General features: G+C 40.4%; 1 protein-coding gene across 1 annotated transcript in view; it reads left to right on the forward strand.

Annotated features, from left to right (window-relative positions):
• The window catches only part of IQSEC2 (IQ motif and Sec7 domain ArfGEF 2), a 160,983-nt gene that overhangs the window by 13,516 nt on the left and 132,356 nt on the right, over window positions 1-15,111 (forward strand). Inside the window, 1 exon segment of the mRNA XM_087956905.1 lies at window positions 8,832-8,861. Within this exon segment, the coding sequence (XP_087813031.1) occupies window positions 8,832-8,861 (30 nt within the window).

The following is a 15,111-nucleotide window of genomic DNA, read 5'->3' on the forward strand; positions in this document are numbered from 1 at the left end:
TATTAAACTAACCTTGATTTAGCCTAAATTTTAGAGGAAAGAGACAAGGTGGATTAAGATAAATAAGCCTAAGGGAATTTATCCTTTAGGAATTGCTGGCTATGATCCAGGTTTACATCAAAGAAAAGACCAATTAGTTAAGACAAATGACTTGAAATGAGATCTAGGCTAACTCGGGCAGCTTTAGATCTGGGACCGACAGCATTAGGAGCGGCAGCTAAAGTTGTAATTTTTAAGGGAGTGTGTGATTTTTTTTTAAATAAACATTGCCTCAGATCAGGCAGCTGGCTCACCAACTGGTGGGCTCTGTTCAATTGTTTTCTGAGTTTCTTTAAAAAAAAAATTAAAGAAGTCACTCCCACTTAGTTTGGAAGACTTAGTTTGGAAGGTTGCCAGGAAACCCCAGTTTATTCACATCTGAATGCTGATCTTTGCTTCCTGGGGCTGTTTCAAATGTCATCAGCTAAGGTCAGACTGAAGAGCTCAATTGAATCAGCCTTCACTTACACACGCGCTCACACACACAGAGAGAAACACACACAGAGGGGAGGCAGTAGCGATGTTTTATCTGAAGTGGGCACAGGTAAGTTGATTAGGAAGGTTTATCCTTGATCCACGTTGTCTTATTTTCTCCTCCTCCCTGGTTTGTTTTGCCAATTTTCTCCCTGAACAATTTCCTAGCAGAGATCAGTGTCTGGCTGAAAAATTGGCCTGCGGAGCGGAAGTCAACATGGCCCTTGGGGATGGATGTACAGACCAGAACCTCATGTATCCTTTGCAGCAGTGCTACAGCCTCCCAGAAAGTGTGCCTTCCTTACGATTCCTTAGGCATCGGGCCCTAAAGCTGTGGGCAAACTGCAAGGCCGGTTGGGCATGAACCAAGTCAGGAAGCGGGCAGTTGAGTTCACGTCAGTGGACAGGTTGCCAGGTTCTTATTCAGAGGCAGAAAGCTGGCAGCAGATGGTGCTGCTAGCATGCTCCAGGATAGTGAGTGTGCCAGTTAGTTGGGGTTCAATGAGAACTGCTTCCTGCTGCCACAGCAGCACCTGTTATCAGGAAATCAGCCTGCTGCTTTCCTGCAATCAGTATGTTTGGGGCCAGGGACTTGGCATGATCACCCAGGGGCTGCTTCTATAAATGAAACCTAGGTGTGGAGGACAGAAAAAGTAAAAGCTTGCTTCCCTTAACTGAATTTTTGATCCCAGACTAGAATGGCTCAGGTCCCGTCAAGAACCCTGTTACTGAACTGCCATCTGGGTATTCCCAAGTGGGATTGCAACATTGATCTTTTGAACTAAAATCTTCTTCTGACATGTCAGTTCCATGCGCAGAGAGCAAAAAATAATGAGGGATGAGCCACCCCCACCCCACCCTCACCGGGATTCCTCGACATAGTAAAATTCAGAATTGCCTTTAGGATTCCATATTTATTCTGGGTTTTTTTTTTATTCACGCAATCTAAAAGCACCCCACCTGGTGTGTTCCATTTGTGATGGTTGTTGACCTCTGTTGGTTTGGAATGATGGAGGTTGCAGTGTGATGTGTTGAAGGGACCAAGTTGGAGTGAGCTGGTTTAATCCCGGTGAAATTGCAACGTAGCATGAGATGAATTGAAATCTGTCAAAAACATCCTATCAGATTCCAATAAAGCTAAACTTTTTCCTACCTTGAAGGGCGGGAAAGGTCTGATAAGCAGGGCTGGTTCTTGCTGTTTGGCAGTGGAGCTTCTATGGGGCAAAGATCAGAACCAGCCTTGACTGAAAGGAAAACAGGAGAGAAATGCAATCAAAGACAGATACGTCATTTTATTTGTGTTTGTTTTGGGCTCTATAAGCTAATCTACAGCTAAAGCCTGCAGCGGGACAAAAATAACTCATGCATCAACTTCCGCTGTCTTCTTTTTGGACTGTGGCCTGATAGTGGCCCCCCCACCGCCCCTAAGCTACCAGGTGGAGATAGATGACTTGTGTTTTTCCTAGTTTGGGTTTTCAGCGAGAAACTCAGAGGCTGATTGGTGCTCGCCAGCTCTTTTGTTTCTATGTGCTTGCACCATGGAAAAGTAATCATCTTAGGCTGGGGGGGAAATGATTTTTCACCTGCTCAGTTGTGCTGGCTGTGTAAGACACACATTGTCGAGCTGCGTTCCCAAGAGAGTGGAGGCAGCTTTTGTAAATCCATAGCCTCAAGTTGCAGACGGGAGAACCCAAATCCTCCCTCCCCTCTGGATAATTTTCTTCCCTCTAAATGTCTTTGATAAGTCTCAGTGGAGGATGGTATTTGGTTTCCTGTTTTTTAGGGAATAGTGCCTTTTGAGATAGCTAAGATGGAGAGAGCCCAAATTTCTTAGGAATATATGCTTAGCTGAAGACGTGTTGAATATATTACTCACTTTCTAAAATGGGTCTAGGTGACTATCACGCTTCCCTCAAAAACCCCTAATGCTCTAAAAGATGTTTTCCAGAATCCTAGCCATATAAAGGCAGATTTATGCAGAGAGATTTCTCTGTTGGATGTTAAACCTCATTCTCACAGCCCTGGCACTAAAAAAGCTTTCAAAATAAACTTTTTCTGAGCCACAGCTTGGTTTTGCTCCTGGCTAAATTGAATCTCGTTTTTGAGAGGTTTGGTATGATTTTTTTAAAATTAGACAGCAACTAAATGTAAACATCCTCTGATATTTTAAGAACTTGGATAAGCTCTGGATATGTAGGTCTTCACCCAAAGAATGAACAGATTAAGTCCTAAGACTAACTTAATTCTAAATGGCAGTGTTGAGGCTCTGTTCGGTTTAAACGTTCAGTTCCTTCACATGGAAATCTATTCTTGATCCACATATATGTAGAAAACAACTAATAGACTCTTCATACTTTTAAAGATATTGGGCTTAATCTCACACGCAACTCTTAGCCTCCATTTTGGGGCCCTAGAGCAGCCTTAAATGCCAGTGAGGTTGGCTGCAAACTGTGGTTTGCTTAATTGCATTTTGGTTCACACAATGTTGTATCCCTATATTGGCTTTGTATGATGTGTGAAGCCAGCTGTTTTTCCTTCATTCATGATTCTGCTATAACAATACAGTTTTTCCTTGTCTGCTGTGATAAAAGATCAGAACCAGAACCTTCCCTGTTTAGAATGCCCTTATCCTGATAGTTTTCTCAAATCAGCTATTTTTTTCCATAGTACATATAGAACTATTCTACTACATATTTCTTACTAAGCCCCTCTGAGAGAATTTCCAAGCTACAGGAAATTAAATCTTGAGCTCCTAAAGGACATATCTAGACTACATGCTTTAATTATTTTAGCCGTCATTTTCTCTTTCTAGGAAGCTCTTCCCAATAGACTTTTGGCTCCAGGATTTGTGGGAGCGGGGTGGAGAAGTGAAACTTTTGATCCATTGCTGAACAGCACTGGCTAGTTAAGAAGGTTTTGTTCCTGCTTAATATAAATCTACATATGTAGTGTAACCTCATTGACTTATGTCCTGTCATCAGGATCAGTTGCTCCATTGTTGAAAACAATTGTGTAGTTTGCTTTGTTTTCCTTATGTGTAGTTGATCCTTCAGTAAGGGTGAGCTTGATAGCAAAGCATTGCCCCAGTTGCATGCTCTGTTCTCTTGGCTTGACTTAATGCTGGTAGAATTATAATGCAAGGCTTATTTTCCCTCCTCCACCCCTCAGCAATTGCTTAGGTAGGTGATGAGCTTACAAATAACGAGATATCAAATGAAGCGCATAAAGATTATATAAGCATAGTTTGTTCAAGAAGATTCATTGTTTTCAAAGTTTCCATTTGCATAGAAATAGCCCCTAAGATAATTTCTGGGGGAGTCCCCATATGTTGTTCTTATCTCACAGTGTCAAGAGTGTTTGCAGCATGACTACTATTGTGAGACAATCCAGGAGCAAAACAAAGCACACACAGAGGCTTCGTCTTTTTACAATGGTTTATATACAAGGCTGCTATATACATACATAGACGTGGTAGACAAATACCTGGCAATCAGTCAATCTTCTTTACTCTGCACGGAGAACCCCAATGGAGACAGAACACAAGGAGAGAGAGGTACACCCTCTCATGGCCTCATATATATAGACAGCTTCTTAAAGTGATAAAACCCTGTGGGACCCATCCTCAGTCTTAAAGTGGCAATAATCATGCTGATTCATCCTCATTGCATCAACCTTACAACAGCTGACCAGCTATTAAATTTCAATAACTTGACCTACAGCTAGGCTTGCTCCTGTGAGCTGTTGTTTTTATTTGTGTGCAGAGTCTGAAAAACTAGTAACTTCACTGAGTTTGAGCAAAAATGACTGGTGTTGGTTTGGATGAATTTAGGTTAAGATACAGTTACCAGAAATGTCCACTAGGTAGCAGCAAAGATTGTTTCATTTGCATCTCTTTGCTGCCATCTAGATGTTCTTTTAGATTTGGAGCAACCCAAATTTAGTAATTCTAATTTAGTGGGGAAGGAAGAATACAGTCTCCAAGCACAATGAAGTAGAAAAAAACCTCTTACTCAGTCCTAGTTTCCTTCCTGCTTAGAGGGAAAAAAGAGGGAGGTGTCCCAAATTAGTTTGCTGTGTTTCTGAAACTTCTTTTCGGCTGCTGATTATGTATCATAGTAATGGCCTTCTACAGGACATAATATTAGATTTGTGCTATTGCAAATGTCTGTGGGGAGGGAAGGAGAAGAGACATCTTCAGTGATAGTCACTGGCTTCAAAATGGTGGGCATGACTGGCCAATCAAAGCCCTTCCCCCTTTTCAGTTGTAAGTTGCATGCATTGTATACACATTAAAAGGCAAGGGCATTATTCACCCAGTTGCACCCGCCATTTTGAAGGCAGTGACTGCCACTGCAGAAATGCATTAGTAAAATTTATTTACTAGGTCTGTCAAACTCCTGGCCTACAGGCCAGATGCATCACATGCTGGCCAAACCCACGCCTGGTTTAGCGAAGGGGGGAAAAGTCCCAATACGTCATGTGATACTATTGTGACGACGTGGGTTTGACACCCCTATACTAATGCATTTTGAGCTTGTTTGGAGGGTTTAGCAGGGGAGCGCAGCTATCGTATACTCTTGACCGAAGAACCATACACTCTTTCTATCTGGGATGGTCGTCCTCTTCCACCGAGCGCGCAGCTTCGGGAGGGACGCACATGGGACGCACATGGAGCACCTTCTTTATGTTCTGTTCTTAGTCACGATTGTGTAATGTTACCTTATTCATCTCATCATAACTTCCCACACTATTGTCCAAAGCCAAGTTTGTGCACAAGTGAGAGATTGGCAAGCGAAATATATATTTTTAAAAAAATGTAATTTGGAGGTACTCTAGACCTTTGTGTGTTGTGGAGATCAGAGGCTCTTCACCAGCCACCGCACTAATGATAATGTACACATTAGGCCTTCCAGTTCTTATCCATATTCTTTCTTTTCGAAGTGAGAGTTACTCTGCTAGGCTTTCTTTGAATGCCAGGAAAAAGTATGTAAGTAACCCTTTTGTTCAGCAGGAATAATAAGTAAGCCTATTCCCTTCTTTCAGTGTTTTTAATGCAAAGATATCAGGGATGTATGGTGCACTTTCATGGCTTATTTTAAATGTATTAAAACCCAAACTTTAAAAATAGGAGTCTTCTTTTGTTTAATAGGTGAAACATGTTAGTATTAAAAAGGTTTTATTCAAAAATGTTGGGGGGGAATTGGCTGATTTCTGGGAAGCCTTTTCCAGCTTTTAATTTCAGACTTGCTATTTACTGGAATCATGTGCAAGGGTGTCATTTTATTTTATTTTTCTGGGTGCTGATTTTCCCACCTCCTAGATCCATAGCAAAAATCCACGTGGCAATAATTTCTCTCGCTTCCCTCATTAAAACACATCCGATATAGGCAGTTACAAGAAATTGGTTTAAGAACAAGAAGTAATCAAGCTAGCTAGTCCCAATTGAGTGATGCCTGACAGAAGGCTGTGAGATGAGGGGGAGTGGCCTTGAAATTCTTGGCAATTGAATTTTATTGGGATTAAGCATTTTTTATTCATAACTGGAGCATATGTGCTTACAAAATAGCTGGTTTTGCAGTCCAGTGTTTACATACATAGAACCACAAGGATGGGTTGCACATGTCCAAGAGTCCCAATTTTTGCAATCCTCAGCCTCCTTTCAGCTCCAGTTTCTGATTGTTGGCTTGATTTTCTATCCTTTTGAGATAGGATTCTGATAAAAGCTAGTGTTAAGTATCAAAATAGGGTTAACATAAATACATAAATAAAATAATAAATATATAAACAAATACCCAACATCAGGAAAAACAAAAAAAAATTCAGTAGTCTTGTTTACAGTTGTTTCAATCACTTCACCCACTAGAGTTTTCTGCCTCCTGAAAAAATCAACTTTTGTCACAAGAACACTGGCTGTCTATCCCCAATCACATAAAATAAGAGTGTGCTTTTTCAAAAGGCAATAGGACTTTGTATTTTCCTTGAAGACATTTCGCTTCTCATCCAAGAAGTGAAAACAGAACTGAAGAAGCTTTTTGGATGAGAAGTGAAACGTCTTCAAGGAAAATACAAAGTCCTGTTGCCTTTTGGAAAAAGCACTTTTGGGACAACCATGACTGAGAATCTCCATCGACATAAAATAAGGGTCTGCTAAACATTTATAAGTTTATTTTTGAAACAACATTTTGAATTAGAATTCTTTTTTTTTTTTATTGGCCAAGTGTGATTGGACACACAAGGAATTTGTCTTGGTGCAACTGCTCTCAGTATACATGAAAGAAAAGATACATTCGTCAAGAGTCTAGAATCATAAGGTACAACAATAATAGTCATAGGGTACAATAAGCAATCAAATCATACTAGGAAACAGACCATATAAATCATAAGGATACAAGCGACAAAGTTACAGTCATACAGTCACAAGTGGCAGGGGTTGGGTTAGGGGTGGGATTCAAATTTTTTAACAACCGGTTCTGTGGGCGTGGCTTAGTTGATGGGTGTGGCTTGGTGGTCATGTGACTGGGTGGACATAGCTTGGTGGTCATGTGACTGTCTGGGCATGGCCAACTCAACACTACTCACATCGAGGCACGCATCTCCTCACATGGCCTCTCGTGACTGTGGGGATGCTGCAACAGTCGTAAGTGTGAAAAATGGTCATAAGTAACTTTTTTCAGTGCCATTGTAACTTTAAATGGTCACTCCACACAAGCAAAGTACCAGCAAAGGAGGAGGAAAAAACTCCAGAGAAGTTCCTGAGACAGGAAGTCTAGTCCTGCCAAGAATGTAATAAGGGTTAACGCAGAGGCAGTTTCTGTAAGCAACACCAGAATGTTTCCTTCCTGCCTTCCTTACAGGATTAGGCCAGTAATTTCTTCTAACAACCAGTTCTCCGAACTGCTTAGAATGTTAACAACCGGTTGTAGCGAATAGGTGTGAACTGGTAGAATCCCACCCCTGGGATGGGTGATAAGGAGTGATGAGAAGATTAATAGTAATATTAGCGCAGACTTCGTAAATAGTTGAACAGTGTTGAGGGAATTATTTGTTTAGCAGAGTGATGGTGGGGAAAAACTGTCCTTGTGTCTAGTTGTTCTGGTGTGCAGTGCTCTATAGCAGGGATCCCCAACCTTTCGACGCCGGCCCGGTTCCGACATCAGCTGGGCGCGACCAGTGCAGCGTCAACTGGGCGCCGCCATCTTTTATGACGAAAAGGCGCTTCCGGTGGCGTCACGGGCGCTGTTCGTCATAAAATGGCGGCGCTAGCGCTTCTGGTGAGCTTTTCGGGTAGAAATGGCTTTCTACCGGAAAAGCTCACCGAGCGCTAGCGCCGCCTCATCTTTATGATGTGAAACAGCGCTTCAGTGAGCTTTCTACCCGGAAAAGCTCACCAGAAGCGCTTTTTACCAAAAAGATGGCGGCGCCCAGCAACCAGCGACCCGGTAAGGGTTGTTCCGCGGCCCGGTACCGGTCCGCGGACCGGCGGTTGGGACCCCTGCTCTATAGCATTGTTTTGAGGGAAGGAGTTGAAACAGTTTATGTCCGGGATGTGAGGGGTCTGTAAATATTTTCACAGCCCTCTTTTTGACTCGTGCAGTATACAGGTACTTGATTGAAGGCAGGTTGGTAGCAGTTGTTTTTTCTGCAGTCCTAATTACCCTCTGAAATCTGTGTCTGTCCTGCTGAGTTGCAGAACCAAACCAGACAGTTATAGAGGTGCAGATGATAGACTCAATAATTCCTCTGAAGAACTGTATCAGCAGCTCTTTGGGCATTTTGAGCTTTCTGAGTTAGCTAAAAAAAAAAAAAGTTATTCCTTATGTCTTTTATTTTTGGTAGGGAAAGGTATGATGTTTCCTTCAAAAGATTTTTCAGCCGAGAATGTTTTGCTTTTATTTTGCTTTTTTAGTGTTTCCAGGTCACCAAGGGAATTACATTGCAATTTGTGAGCAAAGCAGGAAGTGCAACTTCCCCCCTGACAAAAGAGATTTTTGTTTTGGGATGGGAGAATATGAGTCTTCTCTTTTGAATCATTTTTGATGTGCTACAAGACAAAAATATTTTATCAGCTGTTCCCAACAAAATAGCTCTCAGATGTTCCCAACAAAATATTATTAAACAGCTGGTTCAACTTAAAACCAAGCCAGTACCAGTACACCTGTTTTTGTTTTCTTTGCTTTTATTCATATCTTAATTGTCATTTACAAATCTAGCCAAGATCACCCCTAATGCTAAAACATTGTTTGTCCAAGCCACTACCATCATTCACTGAATCCGACCCTTCGCTTTACTCTGACTTTCTTTGTCTCCTTTTTTTGCAGGTCTGATGGGGAAAATTCAAGAACTGTCAGGTCAGTTGCATTTTTTAAAGAAAACATTGTTTTGCTATCTTTACCCCTTTTTTATGAGTTCTTGAAATTAGCTTATCTTTTTCCCACCCTTCTTCTCTCCCACCCCTCTGTTGCCTGCATTCTTTTCAGAGCCTGTGTGATATTGGTTCTCTATCTTGGATAAATCTGTGTTTAGGACTTTTTTGTTGTGGGTTTTATTGAACACACACACTGTGATAACCATTGCAAAGGATAGGAAGATGTATGATAAATGGGAAAGGGAAGTTTAGTTGGGATGGAGTGCAATAAGAGATGAAAATAAATATATTTTGGTTAAATTAAATTCCTATAGTCTCAGAATGTAGATATTTTACCTACTGGTAAAGTTGCCCATCAACTTTATAATTAGTTTATATAATTTTTTTGTGCCTTCAGGTCAGTGTTGAGTCCTGGCAACTTCCTAAGCAAATTCCTGTGATTATTTATTAGTTGGTAATAAATATTCATCAAGTACTTATTCCATGCTATACACCGCAAACTTAATTAAATATGATGTTTTTGCCAAAAGGCTTAGATTTGAAAAAAACATTATGGCTGCCTTCCTATGATAGGTGTTAAGCATGGTTTTCTTAGTGACCCCAATTTTTAGGCTGTATGCTGCATTGAACCATAAACTAATCCCATGTGGGATGTTTACCTATCACATTAAAATGTGGTTGGCTATGGTGCTGTGCAAACATAGCTATGCATGGAAAAAGGAGGAGTGGAATAGTGAAAATAAAAGACAAGGAGGACTGAGCCAAGATAGATGGATATTTCTGCTAATATGCTAGCTGACTGCAACACTATGAGTCACCCTTGTAAACTGTAACTATGTATTACAGCTTGCTGGATGCTTGACATTGACCTGTGTTTCTCCAGGGTCAAATAAGCAACCAACACAGAAAATTTGAGGAGAACTTGGTACATGTCAGGATTTTGTGATCCTTAAATGTGACTTTTCCATGTTGCAGATCTGGTTAACACTTGAATGGGTGCCTAATATAAATACCAGGCTGAAGGCTAGATTGAACACATCAATAACACATCTAGAAGAAGGCAATGACAAGCCACTTGCCTACTGCTGTCAAAAACACTGTATAGATATGTCCATATCAGACATCAGGAATCAAGCACAATTCTAAGAAGTCTTTATACTTCCCTGCAACACGCACATAAGGCTTACCTATATTTGCCATAGCTGTCATCTGGCTTTACATCAGAATAAATCCAACCCAGATACATATCAATTGGATTTTGAACTTAAATTGGTGGGCAGCAAAGATGCTGCAGTAGAGCTGGGCCAGATGGATCAACCTGGGGTTCGTTCTGTCCAATGCAGTCCAGCCCAAGGTGACACAAAGAATGGATCCAATAGAAGCATTGAGAAAGCAAGGGAGAGGGACAGAAAAAAAGAAAAGAAAAACAGCTTAGAAGTGACTACTTTTCTGTTACATTTCTAGCCGCGATAAATAGAAATTCCTACACACTTAGGCCTCACAGTAGTTGCGTACACTAGATTAGACTGACAGGTAAGAGACAAGGCCACCCAGTGAACCTACAGTATGTGGCTGAATTTGGAACTGAATCCAGGTCAGGTCTATTCATTTAACTTACGTAGCTTTTCACAGCATGGTATCTTCTGCTCCAGATGTGGTGACCTTCAAGGCCCATTGTCCTCACTCATTTCAGACATCGGCAGAGCTCAGTGGGAATGATGGATGTTGCAGTCTACCTATTAGAATGGAAGGCTGCTACTTTATATTTGCTTATTTTCTTGGTTTTAGTTACCGTGACAGCCATAATTAATTGAAAAATGCACCAATCAAGTTTCATTGTGTTTGGGATTGCTTCTCTGCTTAAATCTACACTAGAACGTGGCACGATCACACAAAGAGCAGGACTGTTGGCTGTGACTAACAAGTATACTGTAACCTAAGATAATGAGGGAGGCTAGAAAGGTAGCAAAACATGAAGGATTGGTTTGCCATAGCATTCCATAATGTATTTTTAACTTCTCCCCATTGTTTGCATTTTTAACAATGCAGAATTCTTTTGTACTATAAAGGATTTTGGTAACATTATCCCTGTGGCTTTCAGGTTATGTTTATATTTTCCCAGCTGTGGTTTCATTTCATAAGAGCTAATTTGGTGACTAGTGCTGACAAAAGCACTTGGGATAGTGTGTGTGTGTGTGTGTGTGTGTATGTTACAAGTGGAGCTTTGCATGATACTGTTCAGTGTTGATAATTTTAGTTGCTGGATGATGAGTCGCTTATATTAGTTAGAAGTGACTTTCTAAAATAGGCTTCACGATTCTTCCCTTTGCTGTTCATAGTCAGATAGATAGATAGATAGATAGATAGATAGATAGATAGATAGATAGATAGATAGGGAGGAGGGGAGGGGGGAGGGGGAGGGAGAGAGAACCACAATTCTGATTTCACTCATATTTGGGAATAGGGGACCTTTTTTCTGAACCTTGATTAATAAGGATTCAGAGTGAATAACCTATTATTGTAAGGAATAGGAGACAGGAGGCTAGATCAGACATCTTGACTAACACCTTTCCCAAAATGCCGTTCCCAGGAAGCCATGAGAATTAAAATTGGCATGATGAAACTGGCTCGGTTCTGATAACAAACCCATTCACACAGCATGTGTTCTTTAATTCATATTAAATCTGGTTAATATTTTATAGCTTAGACTTAGAGCAATCTTTCTCAACCTTGACAACTTGAAGATGGGTGGACTTCATGTTGCCAAGATTGAGAAACACTGGCTTGGAGACTTTTGTGAATTCAACTCTGGATGAGTTCATGGTACAATGCATCTTACCAAAAAATGGGTGAATTCAGCCATCAGCTTAAGTGTATTGTATGTATGAAGCCCTTTTGGGTTTAGTCAGGGCTCTTCAAAGGGGTTGAATAGCTGTGTTTAAAAAAATGCAACAATGGTTGTGCTCCTGCTGAGCTGGCAGTACATTTTTGCTAGCTCATCTGGAATGATGACATTTTCTCTTATTCCAGATGGAGGCTTTTCCCTGTGACAGGTGTGCTGATTTTGTGTACTTACACTTGTAATGCAACATAGACCCTCTGTGCTGATCACAACTTGTCTAAATGTACTAAAAGGATTTTTGCTGATAGCACAAAAATTGTGGCACCCAGCTCTTTTCTCTTTCACATTCTAAAAGCCATTCATGAGATCCTTTCTTCTAGGGCCTTACCTAAGGCATTTCAGTTTTTGAGCCAAAGAAACCCAAAGAGTACTCACTATCAACATTACTTATTAATACCTAGCAGAACTGATGGAAAAATTCTGCACAAGCATCAGTTGCAGGCATCTGAAAGGGTTAACAGAGAAAAATAACAACACGTGCACCATAATGTCATGGCATAAATGAAGCAAGTTACGTATTTGTGTTAGACATCGTTATGCAAATATGCACAGATCATTTCTGCAATGATCTTATGCATTTGTGGTTGTTTCGATGTCACTGTATCTTGTTGCAGTTGCAGCTGGCCCAGCTGTACTTCCTTTGAATAAGGTAGCCTTCCCCAATTGGAATTCAGATCAGGGATGTTAGAATTTGGAGGTCCAAACATCTGGAAGGTCCCGAATAAGGGAATGTTGCAATACGGCAGGAGCACAAGACGCTTATATTGTATGTATGATCTTTCTATGCCACTAAATTCCAGAGGGGTCTGAGCAATTCTCAGTGGATTGTTCATTAATTCTACATTCTTCATCGTAAAACATATCTATTTTAGGGAAACTGCTCTTGCGATCAGGAGTGGGACTGAGAGAGATGTCATGATAATATTGTGTGGAGTCAGCCAGTAATCACTGTGCCAAGTTGCACTGTGGATTTGCAGAATCTGTATTATTTTTTTCTTTTCCAGGCATAGAATTTGAAAACGAAAGCTCCTTTGGATTTTTTTTATGATGGTGTCTCTTCTTCAGCAGATAAATGTGCTTAAATATAATGTCTGTGCTCATCCAATCCATAAATTTTAATGGATTTTAATTTTAACTTAGAGGGTAACTTGAAGACCACTTGGTGAAGTGAAGCCAAGCTATGTTTTAAATACTTCAGATGAAAGAAAAATACTGTGATTAGGAAGTTTCTTCTAACTCCTTTTGTAATACAACACTCTGCAGAAGTTCCTAGCTAGAAAGTCTAGGATTGCAATGCTAAAACTTTAATTCTCCACCTGTTGGGAGAGTAGTAGGTTGTGGAAGTCTGCTTTGCTGTATCAGTCTCTTGATTCAAACCGTGTCTTTTGGAGAATATAGAACAAATCTGCTCCCTCTTCTGCATGGCAGATGGTTGCCCTAACTACTTTCTAGTTTCTCTTTTCAGGCTAAATGTATTCAAGTTTTTTATAAGACTGGTTTTTCAGACTTTAGAAGAAATGGTTCTCAAACTGTTTGGACCATTGGGCTCATTGGGAATTTGATGGGCATCTTATGGGAACTCACACATCACGATTATGGCCATTCACAAAGCATCCCTATACAGGTAGTCCTTCATTTATGACCACAACTAGGACTAGAATTTCCATTGCTAAGCAAGATGGTAAGTGACAACAGCTTTTAAGCAAATTGCTGCAGTTCTTAAGCAAATCATGCAGTCGTTAAGCAAATCTACGTTCACTCATTGACCTTGGTGGAAGCCAGCTGGGAAGGTCACAAATGATGGATCACTTGATTCTAGGACCCTGCAATTGTCATAAATATAGGCTGGTTGCCAACCACCCAAATTTGGATCACGTGACCATGAGGAAACTATGAAAACGGTTGTAAGTGCTAGGACTGTGACTTTTTCAGTGTTGTTGTAATTTCAAAGGGTTGTTAAATGAATTGTGTACCAGCCACCTTCTATTTTCTAAGAATACATTCACATTTTTAGTTATATTGACCATCAGGCTATTCCACACACCATAAAAATAGACTGGTTATAAACGTTATAAAAGTAGAGAAACTTCCCCCACCGAAAAGGGAGATAGAAATCATAAAATCCTGTATATGAAGGCAAGACATAATAGTAACATCTGCATTTTTCTTAATTTTTCTTAACAGCTTAAGAGAAGGTGGACGGCATATATACAATGCTTCCTCCCTACTCGACTGATTTGAAACTCAGTGAATTTGATACTTGATTCATTTTGACATGAAAATTTTGTCCCAGTACTTGTTGTTTGTTTTCTGCTTGATGCACAAGCTTGGACTTGTCAGTGTTGGTTGCCTTGCAATTAATACATTATTTCTTATGGGAAAAATTTGGTACTAATAATTTTTGGTACTCGTTTCATCTCCCAGAACCAATTAACAAGTGCCCTGGTACAACTGTACTACAATATTCTGAAAGCCTTTGAATTTTTAGTGGGCCCTACTGAAATATTGTTGGAGATGCAGGTTATGCTTGAAATTGTTGCTGTGGTTTGCTCATCCTGCTACGGCATGATCAAGTTGAGACATTATTTCATCTCTTCTGAAAAACAAAATCAAGCATTACTGTATGTTTGCTTCAAAGAAACAGAGTGTTTCAGAAGCTTATGTTCCCTTATTGCAAAAAAACCACATGAAAATGTGAATTGTCATGATCTGCTGCTTTTTATTACCCAGTTTCCTAAATTTTTCTGTAGCTATTTTAGGTAGAATCTGTACGCTGCACTTTTTTCCCCCTAGATGTCATCCTATTATATTATCTAAGACAACATATGAGGGATGCAAAAATATAAATGATCATCAGATGGCAGCAAATTGTTAGAAGTTTCTGCATTCTTTGCTGCCACCTGGTGGATGGCTGTAGTTTTGCGACCTACACATGGTAGCTTTTCATGATCAAAATCACATTTGGCACCGGCTTTTGCAACCTTGCAACCTTGCATGCTACCACTTGGGCATGGGGTGGAAGTGAATACTTAGCGTGAGATAATTGTATATTGTAAAGAAAAGATGCTCCATTTTTCTCATCTTGAGAACCATATCATACATGTGAAAGGCTGCCCTCTAAAAATGGATGAAGCCCAGGCTTATTTGGGAAGAGGGATGAGTTGAAAGGGGTGAGTGAATCCTTTAAAATATCTGGAATCCCCCCAATGTTGAAAAATAAACCCCCAAACCCAGGAGCAATATTCTTGGATTAATGCAAGCCAGGTAAGCTTGTGGGGCCCCTACAAGGAATGCTAGTGATTCACACTTTTTGCACCTCAGTCAGAGGCTG

This window comes from Notechis scutatus, chromosome 2 (genome assembly GCF_049901735.1).
Source record: "Notechis scutatus isolate UNSWTSFEM ecotype Mainland chromosome 2, rNotScu1.2, whole genome shotgun sequence".
Classification (NCBI taxonomy): Eukaryota; Metazoa; Chordata; class Lepidosauria; order Squamata; family Elapidae; genus Notechis; species Notechis scutatus.